General features: G+C 50.8%; 1 protein-coding gene across 3 annotated transcripts; it reads left to right on the top strand.

Moving 5' to 3' along the window:
• LOC138821962 (FAD-dependent oxidoreductase domain-containing protein 2) lies at positions 1 to 24,183 on the top strand. 3 transcript variants are annotated; one of them, XM_070014431.1, is made up of 8 exons: positions 2 to 839; positions 2,876 to 3,127; positions 4,396 to 4,665; positions 5,920 to 6,086; positions 7,146 to 7,311; positions 9,435 to 9,676; positions 10,697 to 10,867; positions 23,230 to 24,183. In XM_070014431.1, exons 1-8 carry the CDS (start codon positions 301 to 303, stop codon positions 23,277 to 23,279), a joined length of 1,857 nt encoding a protein of 618 aa, XP_069870532.1. In that variant the 5' UTR covers positions 2 to 300; the 3' UTR covers positions 23,280 to 24,183. The 3 variants fall into 3 exon arrangements, with proteins under 3 accessions (XP_069870531.1, XP_069870532.1, XP_069870530.1); XM_070014429.1 differs by lacking the exon at positions 23,230 to 24,183 and adding an exon at positions 16,429 to 18,645; XM_070014430.1 differs by lacking the exons at positions 10,697 to 10,867; positions 23,230 to 24,183 and having other exon boundaries at positions 1 to 839; positions 8,646 to 9,468.
• Positions 24,184 to 25,948: the final 1,765 nt, after the last annotated feature.

Here is a 25,948-nt window from a genome sequence, read left to right as displayed (position 1 = left end):
CCCGGTCAGCTCCACCTGGGGAGCGGCTCCTGTCCTTCCCCGGGTCGCGATTGCCGTGGCATCCAGGGGGCTGTTCCCCCACGGGAAAGGAGCCCCCGAGGATGAGATGTAGGGGTTCCGAACTCCTGCGCGCCCCAGATGCCGTCCCGAAAAGACAGAGTCGGGGCCGATGAGCTGTCCCGTGCCGGGGTTCCAGCCCTGGTTCTGCCCGCGGAGCTGTGAGGCCCGCGCGCCGCGCCTCCCCCGCGCCGCGGTCCCTCGCACCTCCCGAGGCGCGCGGCGTCCCCCCGGGCCCTCGGCATGGCCGGCGAGACGCGCCTCGCCGCCGCGGCCACGCTCTGGGCGCCCCTGGGGCTGCTCCTGACGCTGGCCCCGCACCCGGCCCGGGGCGCCCGTCCGCACCGCGACTACTGCGTGCTGGGCGCGGGGCCCGCGGGCCTGCAGATGGCCTCCTTCCTGCAGCGCGCCGGCAGGGACTACGCCGTGTTCGAGCGGGCGCCCGCGCCCGGCAGCTTCTTCACGCGCTACCCGCGGCACCGCAAGCTCATCAGCATCAACAAGCGCTTCACCGGCAAGGCCAACGCCGAGTTCAACCTCCGCCACGACTGGAACTCCCTGCTCAGCCACGACCCCCGGCTGCTCTTCAGACACTACTCGCGGGCCTACTTCCCCGATGCCGGCGACATGGTGCGCTACCTGCGCGACTTTGCCGACCTGCTGGGGCTCCACGTGCTGTACAACACCACCATTGCCCACGTCACCCTGGACAAGGACTCCCGGGCCTGGAATGGCCACTACTTCATCCTGACCGACCAGAAGGGCCAAGCATATCAGTGCAGGTAAAAAAGAATCGGGCCGGGCAAACCCACTGAAGCTGGGCAAGATCCCAAGAAGACACCCCTCCATTGGCAGGGAAAGGGAAGAGGGGTGGGGGGACGAGAGAAAAGGGCCACTAAGGCCACTCCTCACTCCTACTAGAAATTCAGTGCTAAGAGGTTCAACTCAGTCCCCGTTTTCTCAGGTGTCTCAGAAAGTTGAGGCTGTGTAGCTCCAGAAGATACTATCCATTTCTTTCCTCCACGATTTATGTCTTTAGTCATATTCGCTCTGCTGCTTTGATGTCTAGTACCGGGCATAAGCACCGCTTATGTGCCCACCAAACTCTTCTAGAACACCTCTTGAACTGGTGTTTTCCAAAGTACCTGCTGGGAAATGCTGGGTCAGGTAGCCAGTGGGCCTTAGACAGTCCAGTGGGACTGACCAGAGCTGGAGGCCCAAGAGATAGCATCTCCAGTGACCAGTGTTGACTTGCTTTGCCTTCAGAGACAGCTTCAGCTTCTGTGCACTTCAAACATGTTCAGTCTTCTCAAGGACCCTAAAGGGGAGGTTCCTGATCCCCATTTGGCAGGTGAAGAACCTGAGTTTCAGAGAACTTGAATATGCAGAAGATACTTGGTAGAGATGCTACTTAAGCTTGTGTGTTTCTGGTCATCTTTATGCTACAGCAGACTGCCTCTTCCCTCCTTGTCCTTAACCTCAGATCTGGCTCCAGGAAGGTGCTTGGCAAGCCAGGGTTCATCTCCTGTAATGGAGGTACAGCATGGCTTCTTGCCTCTTAGAGCCCATGGCAAAAGGGTCAGGCTGAATTGCACTCCTGGATGTTAGGTGGCTGTGATAGTATGGAGAGCATTCATGTAGGACCTGAGCAGGCAAAGGTCAGAAAGGATCTGTGTGTGCCCTTTTATAGGCCAATGGGTTCCACTTAGAAACCACCTTGCGGTCAGCCCAGGATCTCACCAGTGGATTGTAGTCCCTACCAGGCTAAAGAGCAGGTCTTTAGAATCAGACTCCTCTATGCTCAGATCTGGTTCTGTTTCCATCCATTGCTCTGGGACTACTCTGGCTCCTCACATGTAAAGTGGCCATGGAACACCTAATTCAAGGTTGCTTTGGGGCAGTAATTAAGATGACACACAGCCAGGCACCTTTGGCTCAGACCTATAATCATAGCTATTCAGGAGGCTGAGACCTAAAGGTCTAGATTTGAAGAAGCCAGCCCAGGCAACAAACTCCATGAGACTCTTAGTTTCAATAAGTCAACAAAATGCCAGAAATGGAATTGTGCTCAAGCACTTTCCTTGACTGAAAAAGCTAAGCAACAGCTCCCAGATCCTGAATTCAAGCTGTAGCGCGCGCGCGCGCGCGCGTGCGCGCGCGCGCGCGCACACACACACACACACACACACACACACACACACACACACACACACACACACACACACACACACACACACACACACACACACACACACACACACACACACACACACACACACACACACACAGGTACACAGACATACTAGCCCAGGGCCTGGTACCCAAGTATTACTCACAGATTGGTCCACATGGAAAGCAAGTCAGAAAAAGATAGAAAGGCACCAGGCTCTCTTCGTATCACTGAGGTGTTTAATGGCCACATTTGGTAGAATGTGTGGTGAAATGTGAAGGAAAGTGTATCTACGGGACTGCGCCTTGGGTATACTGGGCAAGGCCAGTAAATAGATGAGTGAAAGGGCTGGGAAGTTGGCTGGGGTAGAGCAATTGTCTCGCATGCATGAGGCCCTGGGTTCAATTCCTCAGCACCACATAAGCAGAAAAAAGCTGGAAGTGGCGTTGTGGCTCAAGTGGTAGAGCACTAGCCTTGAGCTGAATTGCTGAGGGACAGCGCCCAGGCTAAGAGTTCAGTCCCCACGACCAACTCCCCCCCCTCAAAAAAAATATGAGTGAAGGAATGAATGAATGAATGGTGTTTTCTTTCCGAAGGGATTTTTACAGCTGAGAGACTGAGCCGTTTTTCCTCTGTGTCCTCCTGCAGTGTCCTCCTTGTAGCCACGGGGTTGTCAGTTCCCAACCAGGTGGACTTCCCTGGCTCTGAACTCGTGGAAGGTTATGAGTCCGTGTCCACAGACCCTGAGGACTTTGTGGGTCAGAACGTGCTGATCCTGGGCCACGGGAACTCCGCCTTCGAGACAGCAGAGAACATCTTGGGTGTCACAAACTTTGTCCACATGCTGAGCCGCTCCCGGGTGCGGCTCTCCTGGGCCACCCACTATGTTGGAGATGTCAGGTATGCTACATCCCTGCTTGTGCGTGCTGTGCCATCAGCTCTGTAGAGTTTGTTTTCTGTTACCCTAAGAAAATGCCTGAGACCAGGTAACGTAAAAAGAAAGCAGGTTTATTAACACACAGTTTCAGAAGCTGAGAAGTCCATGGTACTGGCTTGAGTAAGCACCCCCTGCCCATATTACTTCATGGCAGATGTCACCACAGTCCGTCCCGGTGACAACAGCGCATGTCAGGGGACTGGTCACATGGCAAGACAGGAAGCTAAAACAAGAGGGGAGATTAGACACCCTTCTTTCATGGCACCCCTCTAGCTAGAACTAATCAGGGGTCTCAGAACAGCGATGTGCTTTAATTGCTTCCAAGGGTCATGACTCTCCCACTAGATTTCAGTTTTGTTTCTGTTTTTGTTTTTTTTCAGTTTGGGGCATAAACTCAGGGTCTGGGCACTGTCCCTGAGCTTTTTCACTCAAGGCAAGCATTCTACCACTTTGAACTACAGCTCTACTTGCAGTTTTCTGGTGGATAATTAGAGTTAAGAGTCTCACGGACTTTCCTACCCAGGCTAACTTTGAACTGTGATCCTCAGATCTTGGCCTCCTGGGTAGCTAGGATTACAGGCATGAGTCACCAGCACCCGACCTTTTTTGTGTGTGTGCCAGTCCTGAGACTTGAACTCAGAGCCTGGGCATTGTTCCCGAGCTTTTATGCTCAAAGCTAGCACTCTACCACTTGAGCCATAGCTCTACTTCCAGTTCTCTGGTCGTTAATTGGAGATAAGACTCTGCCTGGACTGACTTTGAACTGTGATCCTCAGCCCTTAGCCTCCTGAGTAACTAGGATTACAGGCATGAGCCACCAGTGCCCAGCATAGGCTGTACCTCTTAAAGATCCATTTCCAGGGACTGGGAAGGTGGCTCAGTGGTAGAGCGCTTGCCTTGAATGCATGAGGCCCTGGGTTCCATTCCTCAGCACCACATAAGCAGGAAAAAAAAAAAAGCCGGAATGGCACTATGGCTCAAGTGGTAGAGCGCTAGCCTTGAGCTGAAGAGCTGAGGGACAGCACCCAGGCCCAGAGTTCAGGCCCACAACCGGACCCAAAAAAAAAAATCCATTTCCACCCTGGAGACCAGGCTTTCAGCACACTGATGAAGATACCATGTCCAAACCCAAGCCAGCTACGCCTCCTCTAATGCCTTTCTAGATGTTTCCCGCTGGACTCACCAGCCCTGCTCTGCCCCCCTCTCCCTCTCTGTGCTCTTGGGAACCCAGGGCCATCAATAATGGCCTGCTGGACACCTACCAGCTGAAATCCCTGGACGGGCTTCTCGAGTCAGACCTGACGGACCTGGCCTTTGTGAAGGACCGCCAGGGAAAGTTCCACATCACCCTGAAGTTCTTCCTGGAGGAAGCCAATGCCAGCCAGAGTGCCGACTCCATCACCCTCCCCCAGGACGACAACGACAACTTCGCCATGCGTGTGGCCTACGACCGAGTCATCCGCTGCCTGGGCTGGAAATTTGACTTCTCCATTTTCAACCAGTGAGTCGAGGAGGTGGGGTGGGGGAGCAGGGTTTCCTAGCAAACCCCTTCTGGCCCTCCCTGGGGGTCAGGGCAGCCCTTTGGCTTTCAGGTCAACACCCAAAGAAGTGCTGCTGCCTGGCCTTCCTCCCGGGACAGGAATTCCCCATCCACGTCAGGTCCCAGCTGGTCCTGTGCAGCTGAAGTTGCTCTAAGGCTGACTGGCTACCACAGGCTCCAGGGCACCTCAGAGTCTGGGGACACCAAATCCATGAGCTATGGAAGGTTCCTCTCCATGCTAGGCTGACTTCTGCATCTCTGCTGTGGAAATAATTGTTCCTTTCTCGTGTGATTATTGTAAGAACTGATAGAAGAAACTTGGAGGGCTGGGGTGTAGCTGAGGTGGTAGAGGGCCTGCCCAGCAGACACAGAACCCCAAGTTCAACCCCTAGTGCTGGGGGGCAGGGGAAGTGCCTGTGGCTCACACCTGTAATCCTAGCTACTCAGGAGACAGATCTGAGGATCAAACTTCAAAGCTAGCCTGGGCAGGAAAGTCCATGAGACTCTTAACTCCCGTTAACCACCAAAAAGCTGGAAGTGGAGCTGTGACTCAAGTGGTAGAGTACCAGCCTTGAGCAAAAAAAGCCAAACAAGAGCATAAGGCTCTTGAGTTCAAGCTCCAGTATTGGCACACACACAAAAAAAAAAGAAGAAGAAGAAGAAGAAGAAAGTGCTTGGCACATACTTATGCACAATAAAACATTAATTGCTAAAATTATTTGTAACTGTATTTAGCATGTAAGCAATTTTGGTGACACTTGTTTTTGAACTTGGAGTCTCATGTTTGCTAGATGTTCTACCACTTGAGCTGTGCACGCTTCCACCTCCTTATTTCTGTTTTGAAGAGCATCTTTGTGGAGCCGGTCTTTGATATTGTTGCCTAGTTCCACGCAAAGCTGAGGATAAGAACCTTTGTCCGGTCTCTCGTGTGCTTTCTGGCCAGGGAGGAGGAAGAAGAGCCTCCTTTCCCAGCATGTGACAGCAGGTCCCAGACTTAGTCCACAGCGCAGCCTTGGGTCAAGCTTGAATCCCAGCTCTGTCCCTGACTTTCCGGTCTTTAACCTAAGCCTCAGTTACTTGGCCTATTCAGTAGAGATCGGTCTCCCCTCTTTCTGGGGTCAGAGATGAGGAGTGTAAAGCATTTATACCATGCCAGGCTTGGACCGAGGGCCTCACCCACAGCACCTGCTCCTCCTAACAGCCTTTCCATCCCAGGTCCCTCAGACTCTCCTCCGGTAGTGAGTTTGGCAAGAAGTACCCATTGATCAGAGCCAGCTACGAGTCCAAAGGAAGCCGAGGTCTCTTTATCCTGGGGACTGCCAGCCACTCAGTGGACTACCGGAAATCTGCGGGGGGCTTCATCCATGGATTCCGATACACAGGTGAGCCCAGCTGAGAGTGATGCTGTCCCCAGGGAGAACCACCAATAGTCATAAATTGCCTGTCTGGAGCAAATGACCAGGATTTTTGGGAGTTTTTTGTTTTTTCATTTTGGGGGGGCGGTCATGGGGCTTGAACTCTAGATCTGGGCACTGTCCCTGTGCTCTTCAGCTCAAGGCTAGCACTCTACCAACTGGAGCCACGGCTCCACTTCCGGTTTTCTGGTTGTTAATTGGAGATAAGAATCTCACAGACTAAGCCGGGCGATGGTGGCTCACGCCTGTAATCCTAACTACTCAGGAGGCTGAGATCTGAGGATCGCGGTTCAAAGCCAGCCCGGGCAGGAGAGACCGTGAGACTCCTATCTCCAATAAAACCACCAGAAAACCGGAAGTGGCGCTGTAGCTCAAGTGGTAGAGCGCTCGCCTTGAGCTGAAGAGCTAAGGGACAACGCCCAGGCCCAGAGTTCAAGCCCCACGACCGACAAAAAAAAAAAAAAGAATCTCACAGACTTCTCACAGACTTTGCTGTTCAGGCTGGCTTTGAACCATGATCCTCAGATCTCAGCCTCCTGAGTAGCTAGGATTATAGGCGAGAGCTCCAGCAGATGACCAGGTTTTCATAGTCTGTGGATAGGTCTAGAAAAGTAGTAGATAGAGGCTGGAGACATAGCTCAAGTGCAAAGCTCTGAGTTCAAATCCCAGTTTAGGAAACAAGGAAAAGAAGGAAGAGAAGGAAGGAGGAAGGGAAGGAAAGAAGGGAGGGAGGGAAAAAAAGACAGGAAGAAGGAAAGGGGGGGTGAACAGAGTCACAGTTCACACTGTCATCATAGCAGACCCATGCATGGGATAGCTCCTGCAGCATCTTTAACCTGAGGGACAATGGACTAGAGCTGTGTCCCTGTGTAGCTGTATAGCGTATGGCCATAAACAGGACATGCACTACTTGTTCCTTTATGCACAACTTTTGCTGAGCTTTGCTCTCAAGACCGGGCCTCCCCTGCTTGATGAGCAATGACAGCATCTAAGTGCTGCGGCCCTGCCTCCCTCTGGCCATTGCAGTGCGTGCTGTCCATCGGCTCCTGGAGCATCGCCACCATAGTGTGGCCTGGCCATCCACCAAGTACCCTATCACGCAGCTGACCAGCTCCATCATCCGGCGCATCAACGAGGCTTCTGGGTTGTACCAGATGTTTGGTGTGCTGGCTGACATCATCCTGCTGAACGAGTGAGTAGCCTGTCACCCACCCCCTCACACCCATACACCCTGCACTGCCCCTCTCTCCCCAGTCCTCGGTGCCCAGTAGCCTGGTTCTTCCTTTGCACAAGGCCACAGGCGAGGCAGGATCTATCCTGGGGGGTAAAGGTCAGTGAAATCCATAAGCTCTGCAGACAGGACAGTCCAGGTAAACCCTAGGTTTACACCTCTTTCTTGCTGTGTGCATCAGTTAAGATGGTTGCCTCTCTGACCACTTCTCCCCTTCTCTCCAGAATGATAGCTTAGCAGTATTGAAGGAAGGTGTTGATAGACAGCTTTGGCCCTAAGTAAGTGAGCAGTAGCAAGAGTTCAGTCCTCAGCAGGAAGGACCAGAGCCCCACAGGCTGGACCACCTGGTCTCAGGCCTTCCTTTTCCATCAGACAATAAGCAGCCAGTCACAGAGGACACAGTGTGCTTAAGAAGGACTGGATGGGGCTGGGAATGTGGCTTAGTGGTAGAGTGCTTGCCTAGAATGAGTGAAGCCCTGGGTTCTGATTTCTCAGGGCCACATAAACAGAAAAGGCTGGAAGTAGCTCTGTGGCTCAAGTGGTAGAGTGCTAACCTTGAGCAAAAGAAGCTCAGGGACAGTGCCCAGGCCTTGAGCTCAAGCTCCATCACTGGCCCCCAAAGGACAGGATGCAGGGAAGGCTTGCTGAGGACTGGGGCAGGCTCATCCCAGAGCACCCAATCCATGCGCTCAGCCCACCACACCTCAATTTACCCATGACACCTGCTCTTTCTCAGTGACACCCAACTGTGGGCCAACCGCCAGCTCTGCCTTCAGCCATGTCTAGATCTACCAGCTCTCGCCAGGCCCCTCTGGGTCCATATCCCGGCACCTCCCACCACATCTGTGGGTTCCTCAGCACAGCCGCCCGAGTGGCCCCTTTAGAGGGCAGTCACATGCTGTCGCGTCTGCCCTTCTCTGCAGGACCCAGGGCTCCCTTCCCAGCCCATGAAGCCAAGGTCTCCCCAGGTGACTCTCCCTGACCTGGCACCCTCCCTCACCCAGTGATCTCCACTGCAGCCTCCCTCCCTTAACACAGCAGGGGTCTGCCCTCCCCGGGGCCCTGAGCCTGATGCTGCTTCCCCCCAAGAGGCCCCTCCAGGCTGCACAGAGCTTTCTGGAATCTGTCCTATGTGTGAGAGTAAGCGCAGATGTCAAACCCAAACCTTGTAGAGCCAACTTGCCAGCTCCTGAAGCTGCTTGGTTGACGCTGGGGGAGAACTAAATGCTCCCCAATCTTGCTCCTCTCCCCTCTGCCCTGCACCTCTCCCCTCCGCCCTTCTCCCCTCCCCTCAGCCCTGCTCTCCTTCTCTCCGCCCTGTACCTCTCCCCTCAGCCCTGCACCTCTCTCCTCCACCCTGCACCTCTCCCCTCAGCCCTGCACCTCTCCCCTCAGCCCTGCTCCTCCCCCCTCAGTCCTGCTCCCCTTCCCTCTGCCCTGCTCCTCCCCCCTCAGCCCTGTACCTCTCCCCTCAGCCCTGCTCCTCCCCCCTCAGCCCTGTACCTCCCCCCTCAGCCCTGCACCTCTCCCCTCAGCCCTGCTCCTCCCCCCTCAGCCCTGTACTTCCCCCCTCAGTCCTGCTCCCCTTCCTTCAGCCCTGCACCTCTCCCCTCAGCCCTGCACCTCTCCCCTCAGCCCTGCCCCTCTCCCCTCCGCCCTGCTCCTCTCCCCTCAGCCCTGCTCCCCTTTCCTCTGCCCTGCACCTCTCCCCTCAGCCCTGCTCCCCTTCCCTCCGCCCTGCACCTCCCCCCTCAGCCCCTGCTCCTCCCCCCTCCACCCTGCATCTCTCCCCTCAGCCCTACACCTCTCCCCTCAGCCCTGTACCTCTCCCCTCTGCCCTGCATCTCTCTCCTCTGCCCTGCATCTCTCCCCTCAGCCCTACACCTCTCCCCTCAGCCCTGCTCCTCTCCCCTCAGCCCTGCTCCTCTCCCCTCAGCCCTACACCTCTCCGCTTAGCCCTGCTCCTCTCCCCTCAGCCCTGCTCCTCTCCCCTCAGCCCTGCACCTCTCCCGTCTGCCTTGCACCTCTGCCCTGCTCCTCTTTTCCCGCCTGCCCCCCCACTCAGCCCCATGCCCTTCCCACAGGAACGCCACAGCATTTGAGTACCTGGAGGAGTTCCCTGTGCAGATGCTAGCCCAGCTGGAGACCCTCACAGGGAGGAAGGCACAGCATGGGCTCTTCGTCATCAATATGGAGTATGGCAAAAACTTCTCTGGGCCCGATAAGGATGTCTTCTTCTATGACCGATCCGTGGGGCACATAGAGGATGCCTGGCAGTCTAACTTCCTCCACCCAGTCCTCTATTACTACAGACACCTCCCCACTGGTGAGTGGCCCAGCCTCCCCCAGCACAGCCTCTTGGAGGTGGCATTCCTGGGACCCCACCATCAAACCTCACAGAACCCCTTCAGCTGACAGAAGGGGGAACCCAGGAGACTCTTCCCAGAGATCAGATAGAGACAGAAGGTCTGAGAAGGCTCTGCGATACGCCCTGATTCTTGCCTGAACTATAATCTGCATAGACAGCCCTGACACTCTTGAATTCCAAGTACCATATGGTAAGAGGAATGCTCTATGTCCCAAGGAGGCTGAGAACAGGGCCAAGGGGCTGCAGATGCAGTATTTTAGAAAGAGTAGGGCAAGGAACTCGGACCAGCTAGCACAGTACAGGAAAGAGGCAAAATTCCCAGCCTATCCTTTCAGGGCTGTGTGATGTTGGGCTGTTACCCTCTCTGAGCCTCACTTTCTGGAGATCACAATATCGATTTCCTATAGCCTTGGTAAAGGAAAATCTAACAGCTCAGGTCCGGTTGCTCCCAATAAGTGCACAGCCTGGGAACGGGACTTACGCTTCAAAGCTGTGAGGACACAGGCAGAGGAGGCGGGTCCTGAGAGGGGATGTTCTCCAGGGAAGAGGTGGTCTCAGCTGGCAGAAAGGACAGAGATCCAGATCTGCATTCAGTAAAGAAGCTGGCCACCCCCTAGAGTCTGGTTCCCAGTACAGAGATGGTCAGGCGTGGGTGCATGCGTCCTCAGCCTAGGTACCAGTCAGGCGCTCACGCCGCTCCTTGGCAGCTTAAAGCAGCCACAGGGACCTTGATTAGAAAATCACCACAACCACTGGACTCAGCACTGGCTCTGAAACCACAAGCCACAGGGCTGGTTCCTCTTCCTCATGTCAGCACTGGCTGATACGTGGAGTCGGTAGGCTGACCACAGACAGCTCTGGCCAATGTGCATCAGGACCAGGGCAGCAGAGGGGAGACGCCAGCCAGAGCAGAACACACAGCACTGCCTTGCGGCACGGGCCGCGGCCTGCCGTCAGCAAGCTCTCCCTCTCCCACAGAGCAGGACGTGCGCTTCCGCCCGGCGCACTGGCCCCTGCCCCGGCCAGCAGCCATCCACCACGTCGTGGAGGACTTCCTCACTGACTGGACAGCGCCGGTTGGACACATCCTCCCCCTGAGACGCTTCCTGGAAAACTGTCTGAACACCGATTTGCGGAGCTTCTATGCAGGTAACGTGACTTCCCAAAAAGGCAGGCAACTGGGCCGGAGGCCCCAGGACGGACAGAGAGAACCCCAGAATCTAACTGTGGAAATCCAAACCCCCAGGCTCCTAGATCTAACCGCCATAGGCTAGATGCTCATCAGAATCCCTCCCAGTACAGCACACCTAAAAAGACCAATTTTTTTTTTCTTCAAACAAATGGCAAGAAAAATGAGGGAACCCCCGCAGAGCAGTGCTGGGCCTGGCTGCTGATCATCAGCCCAGGGCCTGCATCTGCACTGACTACACCTTGAGATGGCCAGGTGGGGTGGAACGGGATGGAAGGCCTGTTTACAGATCCTCAAATAAATTTGGCTCTCAGTGGGTCAATCAATGCAAAAAGAGAAGAAGGGGGAGGAGGAAGGGGAAGGAAAAGGAGGAGGAGGAAATGCTTTGTACCCTGGGTACAGTGAGGGAAGTGAGGAATCTCTTAAACACCCCTCCTTCCCTTAGTAAAGTTAGAGGTTAACCTCATGCCATCATTGTGGTTCAGAAATCACAGAAGCATATGCAAACCCTGGGAGATATGATTTAAAAGCTTTCCCAGATTTCCCACAGATGAAATTTGATCAAAATCATTGAAAACATGACAGAGAAACCACTGTGAGGGGGTTTTAGCAGAACCGGAGACTATAGGATCAAACCCACAGACTAAAGGTACTGGGAAGGCTAGATAGAAAATACAACAAGGGGGGCTGGGAAGTTGGCTCAGTGGTAGAGTGCTTGCCTTTCATGCATGAGGCCCTGGGTGCGATTCCTCAGCACCACATAAGCAGAATAAAGCCAGAAGTGGCACTGTGGCTCAAGTGGTAGGGCACTGGCCTTGAACTGAAGAGCTGAGGGACAGTGCCTAGACCCAGAGTTCAGCCCCCACCACCGAACAAAAAGAAAAGAAAAGAAAATACAACAAGGGGGCTGGGAAGGTGGCTCAGTGGTAGAGTGCTTGCCTTGCATGTATGAGACCCTGGGTTGGGTTCCTTTGCACCACATTAAGCAGAAAAGGTCAGAAGTGGCGCTGTGGCTCAAGTGGTAGAGCACTAGCCTTGAGCTGAAGAGCTCAGAGACAGTGCCCAGGCCCAGAGTTCAGCCCCCACCACCGACAAAAAAAAAAAGAAAGAAAGAAAGAAAACACAACAAGGTATGTTTAATATATCTGGAGAAATTTTTTTTCTGGTCCTTTTGCTTGAATTCTGGGCGATGTCCCTGAGCAATTTTGCTCAAGGCTAGCACTCTACCACTTGAACCACAGTACCCCTTCCAACTTTTTTATGATTAATTGGAGCTAAGAGCCTCATGGGGTGGGGGGTGGGAAGGGATGGGAAGGGGAAACAGGAGGAGGCAACAATGCTTGATAAAAAAATGTATTCATTGGGCTGGGAAGGTGGCTCAGTGGTAGAGCACTTGCCTTACATCCATGAGGCCCTGAGTTCGATTCCTCAGCACCACATAAGCAGAAAAAAAAGCCGGAAGTGGTGCTATGGCTCAAGTGGTAGCGTGCTAGCCTTGAGCTGAAGAGCTGAGGGACAGCGCCCAGGCCCAGAGTTCAAGCCCCACGACCGGACCTAAAAATAAAAAAAATTTACTCATTATCTTGCCCATGTAATTGTAACCCCTCTGTATGGTATTTTTAAAAAAAAAAAAAAAAGAGTCTCATAGGCTTCTTGTCTGAGCTGGCTTTGAACCGTGATCCTCAGATCTCAACCTCCTAAGTAGCTAGGATTATAGGCATGAGCCACCAGCACCCAGCCTAGAAAAAAAAATTTAATGATTATTGACAGTATATTGAAGGAAGAAAAATGTATTTACATTTTGGCTGGGTGTGTAGCTCAGTGGCAGAGCACTTGCCTAGCACACACAAGGCCCAGGGTTCCATCCTCAGTATTGCAAACAATTAAAAAAAAAACCTCGCTGAGCAGAGTGCTGATGGCTCACAGCTTAGGAGGCTGAGATCTAAGAGGATCACGGTTCAAAGAAGGCTGGGCAGCAAAGTCTGTGGACACTTATCTCACTAAAACTACCAAAAAAACGGAATGAAGCTGTAGCTCAAGTGGTAGAACACTAGCCTTGAGCACAAAAGCTCAAGAACAGCTCCCGGACCCAAAGTTAAAGCGCCAGGACCAACAAAAAGTAAATTTAAAAATTCTGACAGCCAAACCTAAAGAGGAACTGAGAAGTAAAAAGATCGGAGGGGGGAGGGGGAAGGCTAATGCTAAAAATAAGTAAATAAAAATAAAAGACCCAAAAAGTAATTGATATAAAGCTAAATCTTTGTCTTTTGATCCCTTAAATGTCTACAATATCCATTCCTTTTCTCTATGGAGAAAGCATCTGCTAATCACCTGCTATGTGGTATGTTGGGCACTGATCATGTTGAGTTAGAGACCAACTCTGGCCTAGTCAGAGAGCCAGTGTCCTGGGCTCCTTAAGTCTGCTTTGAAACAATGCTGTGTCCATTATGGGAGATGGTTTGAAGGTATAGCGTACAGTGACCTATCTACACAAGCTAAGCTGTCTGCCTTGATCAGACACTGACTGGTCTGTGAAGGGATGTTACAGAGTTACAGGTAAACCGTCAGCTCCAAAATGCCCACCTCAGGGTTTGAGGAGGCCACAGTGCCAGTGTGGGCACATTCCCATCCAAGGTGCCTCCTATCGCGCAAACCACGGGGTGTGGCTGGCCCCAGCTGGGAAGAGCCCTGTTAGCAGACGGCCGGCCGGCAGGGCAGCGAAACAGCCCCCTTGAATTGCTGCTTTCCTCCTGCACATCTGCTGTCTTCTCTGTCCTGCCAGAGCCCCTGTAGTGGGAGTGAAATAAGCAGGAATGGGTATTTGGGGGAGCCCTTCCCAGGTTATTAGTCCCTGGAATCCTCACAACATCCTTCTGTCTATGCCCTGTGTGTGGATTTGTGTGCTGGTTTGAACTCAGGGCCTTTGCACTGTTCCTGAACTTTTTTTAAGGCTAGCACTCTACCTGGACTTGAGCCACAGCTCCACTTCCAGCTTTTTCAGTAGTTAACTGGAGTTAAGAGTCTCACTGGGGCTGGGAATGTGGCTTAGTGGTAGAGTGCTTGCCTACCATGCATGAAGCCCTGAATTCTATTCCTCAGTACCACATAAACAGAAAAGGCCAGAAGTAGCACTGTAGCTCAAGAGGTAGAGTGCTAGCCTTAAGCAAAAGAACTAAAGGACAGCGCCCAGGCCCTGAATTTACGCCCTGGGACTGGGAGAGGGGAAAAAAGAGTCTCACTCCTGAATTGTGATCCTCAGATCTCAGCCTCCTGAGTAGCTAAGATTATAGGTATGAGCCACCATGCTATACCCTTTTTTTCTTCCTTTCTTTTTTTTTCTTTTACATCAGATAAAGGAACTTGGGGGGACTGGGAAGGTGGCTCAGTGGTAGAGCGCTTGCCTTGCATGCATGAGGCCCTGGGTTCGATTCCTCAGCACCACATAAGCAGAAAAAAAAGCCAGAAGTGGCTCTGTGGTTCAAGTGGTAGAGTGCTATCCTTGAGCTGAAGAGCTGAGGGACAGCACCCAGGCCCAGAGTTCAGGCCCCACAACTGGACCAAAAAAAAAAAAGGAACTTGGGGTGGTGAAAAAGTTTTCCTAAACCAGGCACAGGTGGCTCATGCCTGTAATCCTAGCTACTCTGGAGGCTGAGGTCTGAGGACTGAAGTTCAAAGCTAGTATGGACAAGAAAGTCTGTAAGACTCAGGCTGGAACGTAGCTCAGTGGCAAAGCGCTTGCCTAGCAAGTGCAACATCCTGGGTTCGATCCCCAGTACCAAAAAAGAAAAGACAAAAAAAATACAGTTAAAAAACAAAAACAAAAACAAAAAAACAGAAAGTCTGTAAGATTCTTTTTTTCCCTCCCATCCTGGGGCTTGAATTCAGGTCCTGGGCACTGTCCTCAAGCTCCTTTTTACTCAAGATTAGTGCTCTATCATTTGAGCTACAGCACCAATTCTGACTTTTTCTTAAGTTTATTGGAGATAAGAGTCTCACAGACTTCCTTGCCTGGGCTGGCTTTAAACCACAATGTCAAGCCTCCTAAGTAGCTAGGATTACGGGTGTAAGCCACTGGTACCAGCTCCATGAGACTTATCTCCACTATACTACCAAAACAAGTCAGAAGTTGGAGCTGTAGTTCAAGTGGTCAAGTGGTAGGCTTGAGTTTAGTAGTCTTGCTAGTTTTGAGTGAAAACAGCTGAGGGATAGCACCCAGACCCTGAGTTCAAGCCCCAAGGCTCCCACAAAGTTGCTAAAGGATTCTGGCCAGGTTTTGGTATACTGCCTTCCCATCTTGTCTCTAACTTCCTCAACAAGACTGAGCCCAAGCTAGGCTTAGTGGTACATTCCTGTAACTACCAGCTCTCAGGAGGCAGAAGCAGGATTGTGAGTCTGAGGCCAGCCTGGGCAACATGGGGAGTTAGTTGGAGGCAAACCTGGGCTATATAAAGAGATCCTGACTTTAAACAAAAGACCTGAGGGCTGGGAAGGTGGCTCAGTGGTAGAGTTCTTGTCTTGCATGCATGAGGCCCTAGGTTCCATTCCTCAGCACCACATAAGGAGAAAAAAGCTGTAAGTGGCACTGTCGCTCAAGTGGTAGAGTGCTAGCCTTGAGCTGAAGAGCTGAGGGACAGCGTCCAGGCCCAGAGTTCAGGCCCCACGATTGGACCAAAAAAAAAAAGACTTGAGTCTAGGACTAAAGCTTATATACAGCCCTTGGTTTGGGGTCACTCATGTCAGGAAATAATAGACCCCATGATTACAACATGTTGCTGTTAGTCAGAGCACCTTTTATTTCTTCCACCATAAATGCAATCCTCTACAGCCCAGCAGGCACCATGTCTGTAACTTACATAGTATTACATACTGCAGAAAACCCAACCTGGGTTTCTTTTCCATGTCTTCAGTTTCACAGACACAGATGCATCTTTCCATAGAGGCTTCTTCTTTCCTTACTGAGACTAGACCTGACCCCTTTTCAGTTTAAGGAGTCACTTTATGACAGCTTTGGCATATCCAAGTTGCCCACATCACTGCTCCCAGGCAGAGTTCCCCAGCAAAAGCACGGGGTAACAAAGGCTTGGCTGAGTCATAACCAGTGGCCAGGTAGCCTATGGGTAGACTTGCTGGTGAAGGGCTGAGCCATACATAATCCTGGGCGTGTGTAGCAGGAAGGTACCAATACCATCTCCCTATCAGAATAGCCCACAGTGTGAAACTTACACCTGCTTCATTTGGGGAGCTTCTCCTTTCATATTTTCAGACAATGGGCAATTGTAGATCGCTGAAGCCATGGAAACCAAACTGGATCCAGTGGTGATCACTGGCTAAAAGGCTTACTCCTACCTTCCCCGTGCCATCGTCCAGCCCCAGCAGGAACTACTTGTAGCCCTTGGGGGTCTCAGCCTCTTCATTACTGATCGAATCTGTCCTGAAGGATTTATGCGTTTTATCCTTTTTTCTTTTCCTGCACTTCTCCCTCTTCTCCAAGCCTGATTCCTCCTCTTTTGCCTTTGTGTAGAATCCTGTTTCCTGTTCAGCCTAACGCGCCAGAAGCTGCCCCCCTTCTGCCAGCTCGGGTATCTGAGCATGCAGGGGCTGGCAAGCACCGAAAGCCTCCGGCAGCACGGTGTGGACAGCAGGCTCCTGCAGGACTATGCCGCCATGGGCCAGCACCGGGAGGGCAGCAGCCAACCGCCTGGCAGCCGTGGGCCCAACAGTCACCCCCTGGTTCCAGGGCCTCTGGTCCAGTCCCTTGACAGCAACAAGGAGGAACTCTGACTGTCCCCTCCGGGTGTGGCAGCCTCGAGTCCACCCACCACAGGTGGGACCCGAGACCACTCAGCTCCCAACTGGGACTGCACCAGAGCTAAATGGCAGGGCATGTAAGGCTGGGGTGTGGCCATGCACCATTCCCTTTTGTCCTCATTGGGGGGGGGGGGGCAGCAGAAGGGCATGTTCTGCCAGGTACGAGCTGCCTTTCATAGCTGGCTGGACAGGTCGGTCACTGAGCACCAGGCTGCCTCGTTCTGTCCCCTCCCAGATCCACCCGCTCTTTCCACCTGTCTGCTTTCAGATGAGCCTGGACACTGCTGTGGAGTAGCTGAAACCTACCATCATCCACACAGGGTTTGCAGCAACAGAGGTTCAGTCCCCATCGTGTGACTCACGCGAGAGACAGGGGCCCTAGGACTCACTGCCCAGACCCTCCCTAGGTGCTCCACCTGCACACTCCACTCCCCACTCCACCTCGCCCTCCTCGGTCTGGCCACCAACCCTGTGGCCTGGCTTATAATCCCCACCTGGAGGGCTGACTTGATGGTGGAGTGGAGACCAGAATCCTTGGGCCTGGCCACCTCAGTCCTCCCTAAAGTACCCCTTGTTTAGAGAACCTGCTGAGGTGTGTAATGGCTGGGGAATTCAGTTTCTGCCTCTATCACCTGGAGCCTCCACTCTCCCCTCAGGATGTGACTATCTGTGCCTAGGCCCTGGGGAAGTATTATAATTGACAGAAGTGACAAGGTTTCTTGACAGCCCCAATGCTCACTTCCCCCAGGGAGCGTGCACCTCCAATTCATGGATGCACTCAATTCCAGGGACACTGGCTTTCAGGACTGGAAGCCTCTTAGGATATCCCCTTCCCTCTGGCTAGGTCCGCATCCCCTGACCACGAGCCTGACTCTTCACCTCCCCGTGCTATCCCCTCCAGTAGCTCACTCTGTTTTTTCCATGCACACACACACACTACTCCTGGGGTTTGAAATTAGGGATTCAGTGCCATCCCTGATCTTTTCTCCACTTCTGGCTTTTTGGTTAATTGGAGATAAGAGACTCACAGATTTTCTTGCCAAAGCTGGCTTTGAATCATGATCCTTAGCTCAGTCTCAGCCTCCTGAGGATGACAGGCAAGAACCATTGGCACCTGACTTTGAAGCATTTTAATGAATCTTAATTAGGTCTGTGCCACAATATTGAATCCTGTTCCACACGCATCACCCACTAGTTTCCGAGGCTGGTGCAGCCACTTGTTCCAATTAAAATTCAAAGCTGGTAACAAGTAGCTGATTTTAATATAGAGAATTCCATTCGTGCAGTTGATTAGAGATGTCACCCTTTGTTCCATTTTATAAGAGTTGGTTCCAAACAGTGACCATCGTGGCTTCATTTGCCAAGTCTCCATCTGCACAGCCCCTCCTAGCTGTTCCCCTCCCTTGAGCAACCCTCATCTCTGGCCCCCATTGCTTTGGGCTCACCACCTCTGGGGGCTGCCACACCCGGTCTGTTGTACTGGGTTCACATTTGCACTTGATTGTCTTGTTTCCTTTTTTGGGAGTCTGCACACCCGGTAGCAGAGCCAGTCCCTTCCAGCTGGGCCCAGTTCCTCATTCCTCTCAGCTGAGCCATGGCTTCAGTCATTCCTTCTTTTTTTTCTTTTTCATATTATAAAGTTATTGGTGCACAGTACACAAGTCAGCCTGGCCACTGGCCAGAAGGGGACCCCATTGTAAGTGCAAAGGCAGTGATTTTAGAGGGAAACACAGGGCTGGGGTGCAGCTCTGTGGCAGAGGACTTACCCAGCATGTGTGAAGTGCCGGATTTCATCCCCAGCAGCCTCCAGTCCTCCAGAGACTGCAGAATTAGGCCATAAATAGTGGGAGACATCTTGGAAGAAATTTTAGAAATTCTTTTTTCATTCTCAGATCCCTAATTCAAAAATAAAGGTGAGCTTTTGAAGCCATATGTGTGTATGTGTGTGTGTGTGTATAACATAATGAGAAAGGACTTTAATCAAAGGTACTATAATCAGAAAGGCACTATAATCAGAAAAAGGACTTTCCAATGAATAGAATAGTTCTCCACAGGAAAAGAATTTTGTCGAGGGGTGGGGGGGGTTGTATGTGTGGTTGGTCCTGGGGCTTGAACTCAGGGCCTTGGTGCTGTCCCTGAGCTTTTTTGCTCAAATTTATCATGCTACCACTTGAACCCTAGCTTCACTTCTGGCATTCTGTTTGTTTGTTTGTTTTTTGGGTCCAGTTGTGGGGCCTGAACTCTGGGCCTAGGCATTGTCCCTGAGCTCTTCAGTTCAAGGCTACTGCTCTACCACTTGAGCCACAGCGCCACTTCCGGCTTTTTTCTTTTTGCTTATGTGGTGCTGAGGAATCGAACCCAGGGCCTCAGGCATGCAAGGCAAGCACTCTACCACTGAGCCACCTTCCCAGCCCCTGGCATTCTTCTGTTTGGTTAGAGATAAGACTCTCACGTACTATCCTGCCCAGGCTGGCTTTGAACTGCAATCCTCAGATCTCAGCCTCCTGAGTAGCTAGGATTACAGGCATGAGCTACCAATGCCCAAGCTTTCCACTGGAAGTTTTATCAGCTGTAAGGACTCTCATCCAGCCTCTACTAATTATGTGAAAGAAAAAGGAAGGAAAAACAGCCTCAGCCGGGTGCTGGTAGCTCACGCCTGTAATCCTAGCTACTCAGGAGGCTGAAATCATGGTTTGAAGCCAGCCCAAGCAGGAAAATCCAAAAGACTCTTTATTTCCAGTTAACTACCAGAAAACCGGAAGTGGCGCTGTGGCTCAAGTGATAGAGCGCTTGCCTTGAGCTAAAGAGCTCAGGGACAGTGCTCAGGCCCAGAGTTCAAGCCCTACAACTGACAAAAAAACAAAAACAAAAAAAAAAACAGCCTGGGCAAAAAGGACCATAGTGGAATACAATGTGGAGAAAGGAAATGTACTTATTGTATAAAGAACTGAATGAAATGAGAACTATGAAGAACAGTTAACATCACCACAGGGCCTGCTTGCAGCTCTTACAAGGAGAAGTGCTAAGGCAGTGAACAAGAAAGATGCAGGATAGGAAATCTGAGCCCACCCCTGGAACCTTGTAAATAGAAAAGGAACCAGAATGGCAGCCGTGGTTCCCTTGGGATTCTGGGATGAGTTCTTTCTCTTTTTTTTTTCCCTTCCTTTGCCCATATGTGGGATTATATATTTCTTTTTTTTCTTTTTTTCTTTTTGTCAGTCGTGGGGCCTGAACTCGGCCTGTCAGCTCTTTAGCTCAAGGCTAGGGCTCTACCACTTGAGCCATAGCACCACTTCCAGCTTTTTCTGCTTATGTGGTGCTGAGGAATCGAACCCAGGGCCTCATGCATGCCAGGCAAGCGCTCTACCACTGAGCCACCTTCCCAGCCCCCATGGGATTATTTTCTAGTGAAACAAATAACTAGCTTTTGAAATTGAGGATGGCTGGCAGCCCCTGCAGGACTTATTCTGCTTCCTTGGCCTCAGGATCCCCTCAGATGGAGGCACTTTCTGCTCCCCAGCAAGTGTAGGGGTGGAAACACTCAGCTAATGATGCCGTTGTGTGTGTGTGTGTGTGTGTGTGTGTGACCATGCACTCTGCTGGCAGACTTGGTCAGTGCAAGGATCTTCCAGCTTTTGTGAGGACCTTCTGGAGTCTCCAAGACATTTCAGAGCTCCAAATTCCTTTTGCCTAATAAGTGGGAGTGAGAATCCCTACGGTCTGCTTGGAAGCCAACTCACCCAGAAGTGAATGTGTGTTGGCATGGTGGTACTCACCTGCTACCCCAGCACTCAGGAGGAGAGGACAGGAGGATGAGTTTAAGGTCTGACTGGGCTAAGAGCAAGACCTCATTTCCAAAAATGAAAATAAAGTCTTTTGATCGGAAGTACCGAGAATCCTTTTGTATATGTTTAAAAGCTATTCCCACCAATTCTTCTCTATGCTGTTTTGGTCTGTTTTCTGTGGCTATTACAAAATACCTGAGGCTGAGTTCTTCATAAAGAAAAATTATGTTTGGAGCACTAAGGGCTGCTTTAGCCATGGGGCAGGTGAATGGCGTCATAGGAGCCCATGTGAGAGGGAGAGATTGCATGATATGGTAGGGCACCAGGGAGCCACAGGGGCTCTTTTATTACAGTGCTCTCTGTGAGAACAACCAGACTCCTACAGAACTCTTCAGTGCCTGATGAGTGCATCCCCCAGTGACCCAGCCACCCCCTCTCTTAAATCAGATCCCATGTCACCTTCCAGTAGCTCCACGGTGGCTATCAAGACCCCAACACAGGAGTCCTGAGGGACACACCACGACATCCAAAGAGGAGGAGCCTAAACCCTGCCTACTGAGTGTGGGCCAGACTTAGTGATGCACATCCAGCATGGCTTTTCCAAGATTAGGTGATAAAAGGACTTGCATTTGCCCAGAGAGCCTTCCCACCCCCACCCCAGCTCTGTCTTTTTCTCCTTCCTTCCCTCTCTCTTCCCCCTCCCCTCCTTTTCCTCTCCCTCCAACTCCACACTTGCTTACTCCCTTTTTCCCTCCTTCTCTCTCTCCAGTCATTCACTCTGAGGAAGGCCATGCAGCCTGTCACAAGGACTTCTGGGAAGCCCATAAAAAGGCCTGTGTGTCACAAAACAAGCCTACCAACAACCACAAAGGATCCTGGCTGTACTACAGCCAAACCCTATGCCTGTAACCCCAGTCACCACCCTCAACTCAACCACATGAGAGGCTCTGAGCAGAGCCAGTGCAGACTCCTGTCTCCTTCGAGCCACCAAACAGGCAATACCAGTCCACTCACAGTGCCTGGCTGCTCATCACCCTCCCTGTGACCTTCCTCCCTATGGACTCTGACAAATGAGAAGTAAAGGGAAGCTGGGCACCAGTGGTCTTGCCTGTAATCGTAGCTACTCAGAAGGCTGAAATCTGAAGATCTTGCTTCAAAGCCAGCCCGGGCAGGAAAGTCCATGTGACTCTCAGCTCCAATTAAGCACTTTCCTTGAGCTGAAGAGCTCAGGGACAGTGCCCAGGCTCAGAGTACAAGCCTCATAACCAAAAAAAAAAAAAAAAAAAAGGGATCCCCAAACAATTCCTGGTATGCATGAGGTTCCCATAGGAAGGCGGAGAAGTGGAAATGTAGATTATCCCACAGGTGTCCTCCAAAAGAGAATTAGAGCTGGAGGCTGGAGGCATGGTTCTAGTGGTAGAGTGCCATCTAAGCGAGCAAGCCACACCAGTGTGGGAACCTGCGTTCAATCCCGAGTGAGAGAGAGAAAGAGAAAGAGAATCCCCGTACCATGGAGGAAGCTGTGACAGAGGCAGGATAGCCATGTGGATGTGGGAAGGAGCCGGCCCTAGAGGGTGGGCATCAGTCTCGTGGTCTGCAGCGCTGTACTCAATTAAAGCATCAGCCCCCAAAGCCAAATTGGATTCTTCACCCAAAAAAATCAACCATAGGCTGCCTCATTTCACCGCAGATGCTTATTTTTAAAATGTGATGAAAATGCTGACTGTATAAAGATTTTTGTCAGACTGCAGGCTTTAAAAAAGCATTTAATTCAATCTGGCATCCCAGAGAGAATGTAAATCTGCTACAAAGTGAGGTTGATGGGCAAATGAGAGGTGCTTCTGCCCAAGCTCTCAGCCAAGTGCATCTCAAGACCAGGCCATCAGATGTGAAGTGTAAAAAAAAAAAAAAGCACGCAACAGATATACTTAGGTAAGAAACAACGGGCTCCCCTGGCTCACTCCTTTATCTGGTCTGCATAAACAGGACAGACTTGCCTGAATTTGTGGGAAAGCCCTGAGCAACGTGCTCCCCACAAAACCTTCCAAACGTCTGTCACCTGCTTCCTCGCTCACTGTGAGATGCTACCATGTCAGACCCAGTCTCAAGGTGTTCCAAGTGACTGCAAAAAATAATCAGATGCAGACAAATCCTACCAAGGATGACAGGGAAGACAGATGACAAGGAAATAGCTCAAAGCATTCAGTGTGTTAGCATCTGGCACTGTAGTTTAGAAATAAAGCAACTACTAAGATGTATGAAAGATTCCTGAACCCCATCAAAGAAGAAGTCCCCATTATGGGGCACTGTGGGAGATTAAAGGTAGTGCAAACTTCCACAACAACTTGAGATGTGTGATCCATGTCTCCTCTCCTTGAATCAAGGTAGGCTTTGGACTGTTTGGACCAAAAAAAAAAAAGGCAGGAGTGCCATGTGCTGATAGCTCACACCTGTAATCCTAGCTATCCAGGGGGCTGAGAGCTAAGGATTACAGTTCAAAGCCAGACCAGGCAGGAAAGTCTATGAGTCTCTCAGTTAACCACCAGAAAGCCAGAAGTGATGCTGTGGCTCGAAGTGGTAGAGCACTGGCATTGAGCAAAAAGCTCAGGGACAGCACCCAGGCCCTGAGTTAAAGGCACACAGCTGACAAGAAAGAAAAAGAAAATGGCAGGAGTGATGCCATGCCAGTTTGGGGACCTGATCCTAACAATTTATACCACCTGTCCTAGGAGCCCTGACACGAAGCAGCATGGAGAATGTAACTATGGCAGCCAGATGAGCTACCAGCCATGAGCCAACGCTACCGCAGCCCTGACTGAGCCACACAGACTCCCTGGCAGACACCATGGGGAGAAGAAGTAAGCTGTAATTGCCAAGAACTACCCAAACTTCAGATGTAGGGGCAGATAAATGATGGCTGTCCTAAGCCAGTAAGTTTGTTAAAGCAGATAGTAAGGACAGGCATTGTGGGGCTAATACAGAGGTGGCCACAGGGACAGTAAAAACAAAATGCTTGTGTTCAGCAATGCTAATAATGAGGCAGTGACAGACAACAGTACAACATACAGGGTTAAGACACCCAAAGTAAAAGATACACCACTGTGTTCTTGCCTCATTGGTACACCTACAACAGGGGATCAAATAAAAAGAACAGTGAAGCTGGGTGCTGGTAGCTCATAACTGTAATACCAGCTACTCAGGAGGCTGAGCTCTGAGGATCACAGGTAGAAAAGTCCCTTATCTCCAGTTAATCACTAGAAAACTAGAAGTGGAGCAGTGGCTCAAAGTGGTAGAGTGTTAGCCTTGGGCAAAAGAGCTGAGGGACAGAGCCCAGGCCCTGAGTTCAAGTCCCATGACCAACACCAACAATAACAACAAAGCTGGAAGTAGAGCTATAGCTCAAGTGGTAGAGTACCAGCCTTGAACGAAAAAGCTAGAAGCAACACCCAGGCACTGAGTTCAAGCACAAAAAAAGAATTATGAGTTTCATGGAACTCACACTCAAGGACAAAATGGAAAATAAATTCATAATTGATAAATCTCAATACAGAAATAAATATTTTGAGTAGAATCAAATGGAAACTTTAGGACAGAAAAAAATATAGGCTGAAATTAAAATTTTAGTAGCTGCATTTAACAGCACATGGGAGATGACAGAAGACTGATCAACAGGAATGATCCAATCTGAAAAATATAGAAGGAAATCAAAGAGCTTCATGATCTGTTGGACTCTATTTTTAAGACCATTATGTATATAACTGCAGTTCCAGAAAAAAAGGGAACAGAGGAAAGGGACTTTTCATTACTTTATTTTTATTTATTTTTTTGTAAGTTGTTAGGCTTAAACTCAGGGCCTGGGCGCTGTTCCTGACCTCTTTTGCTCAAGGCTAGTGCTCTACCATTTTGAGCCACAGCACCACTTCTGGTTTTCTGGTGGTTTGTTGAAGACAGGGGTCTCACAGACTTTCCTGCTGGGATGGCTTTGAACTGTGATCCTCAGATCTTGGACTCCTGAGTAGCTAAGAGTACAAACATGAGCCGCCAGCACCAAGCATAGGTCTTACATTTTACATGCATAGTATTACCTCTTGACTGTGGAACATTGAGCTATATACACACACACACATACACACACACACACACACACACACACACACATACCCCTTATATTTTACATGCATAGTATTACCTCTTGACTGTGGAACATTGAGCTATACACACACACACACACAAACACACACACACAATACTATACACACACACACACACACACACACACACACACACACACACACACACACACAATATCCCTGGAGTCAAAAATGCAGTGAATGCTGGGTGCCGGTGGCTCACACTTGTAATCCTAGCTACTCAAGAGGCTGAGATCTGAGGATCACGGTTCAAAGCCAGCCCGGGCAAGAAAGTCCACGAAAATCTTATCTCCATTTAACCACTAGAAAACCGGAAGTGGCACCATGGCTCAAGTGGTAGAGTACTAGCCTTGCACTGAAGAGCTGAGGGACAGCACCCAGGCTCAGAGTTAAGTCCCATGACCAAACCAAACCAAACCAAACAAACACACAAATGCAGTGAGTACCTAAAATATAATGGATCAACTACATTTTCATGTATTTATGCTGATACTGGGACTTCAACTCAGGGCCCTGCCCTCTCACTTGAGTTTTTCACTCAAGGCTGGTACTCTACCACTTGAGCCATGCCTCCACTTCCAGATTTTTGTTGATTCGGTGGACATAAGACTCTGGATTTATTGGCCCAGAACCTTGATCCTCAGATCTCAGCCTCCAGAGTAGCTAGGATTACAAGAGTGGGATATTTTTATTCCCTGTTACTTCTGCCAGTGACATTTGAGCCAATTAAACAAGGCATGATCACCCTTGGACACCCCTCCTCCACCCCTACCATCCTGGTCAGTCAGTAGAAAAATGCAGAACTTAATGTTCCCAAGACCTGAATTCCCGGGAGGTTGCCCAGGCCTCCAGCTAGCTGTGTTCCCTTGGTAAATGGTGCCTGAGGTACATAATGCCAACCCTACCTCATGGACCAGAGAGAGATTGCCTCAAGCGGGTTCACATCATAAGGCTTGTAAGGAACAGAGCTGCCGTTTACATCCACTCCAGCTTCATTTGACTCCAAACCCCACATTTACGTCTAAGTCCTAATCTTTCATAACGGGTCTGGATAATGTACCTGAGAAGAAGCTTATTATATATAATAAGATCCAACACTTACAGCAAAGGGAAGCTTTTCAGAGCTGTGTGCACACAAACTTTTGTTTACAGGTAGTTGATGACATGGTTGTTAAGCATACCCTTTATAGCCAAAGTCCCTATTCTGCCTTGATTCATAATCAAGAGCGCTCTCAGCCCTCATATTCTCACAGGTATTAAAATGAGACTGAAGCAGGGTGCCGGTGGCTCATGTCTG

The sequence above is a fragment of the Dipodomys merriami genome, unplaced genomic scaffold (assembly GCF_024711535.1).
Source record: "Dipodomys merriami isolate MVZ:Mamm:240054 unplaced genomic scaffold, mDipMer1.0.p SCAF_97, whole genome shotgun sequence".
Taxonomy (NCBI): domain Eukaryota; kingdom Metazoa; phylum Chordata; class Mammalia; order Rodentia; family Heteromyidae; genus Dipodomys; species Dipodomys merriami.
Note: the sequence above shows the minus strand (reverse complement) of the source record. Positions and strands in the feature narration are given on the sequence as shown.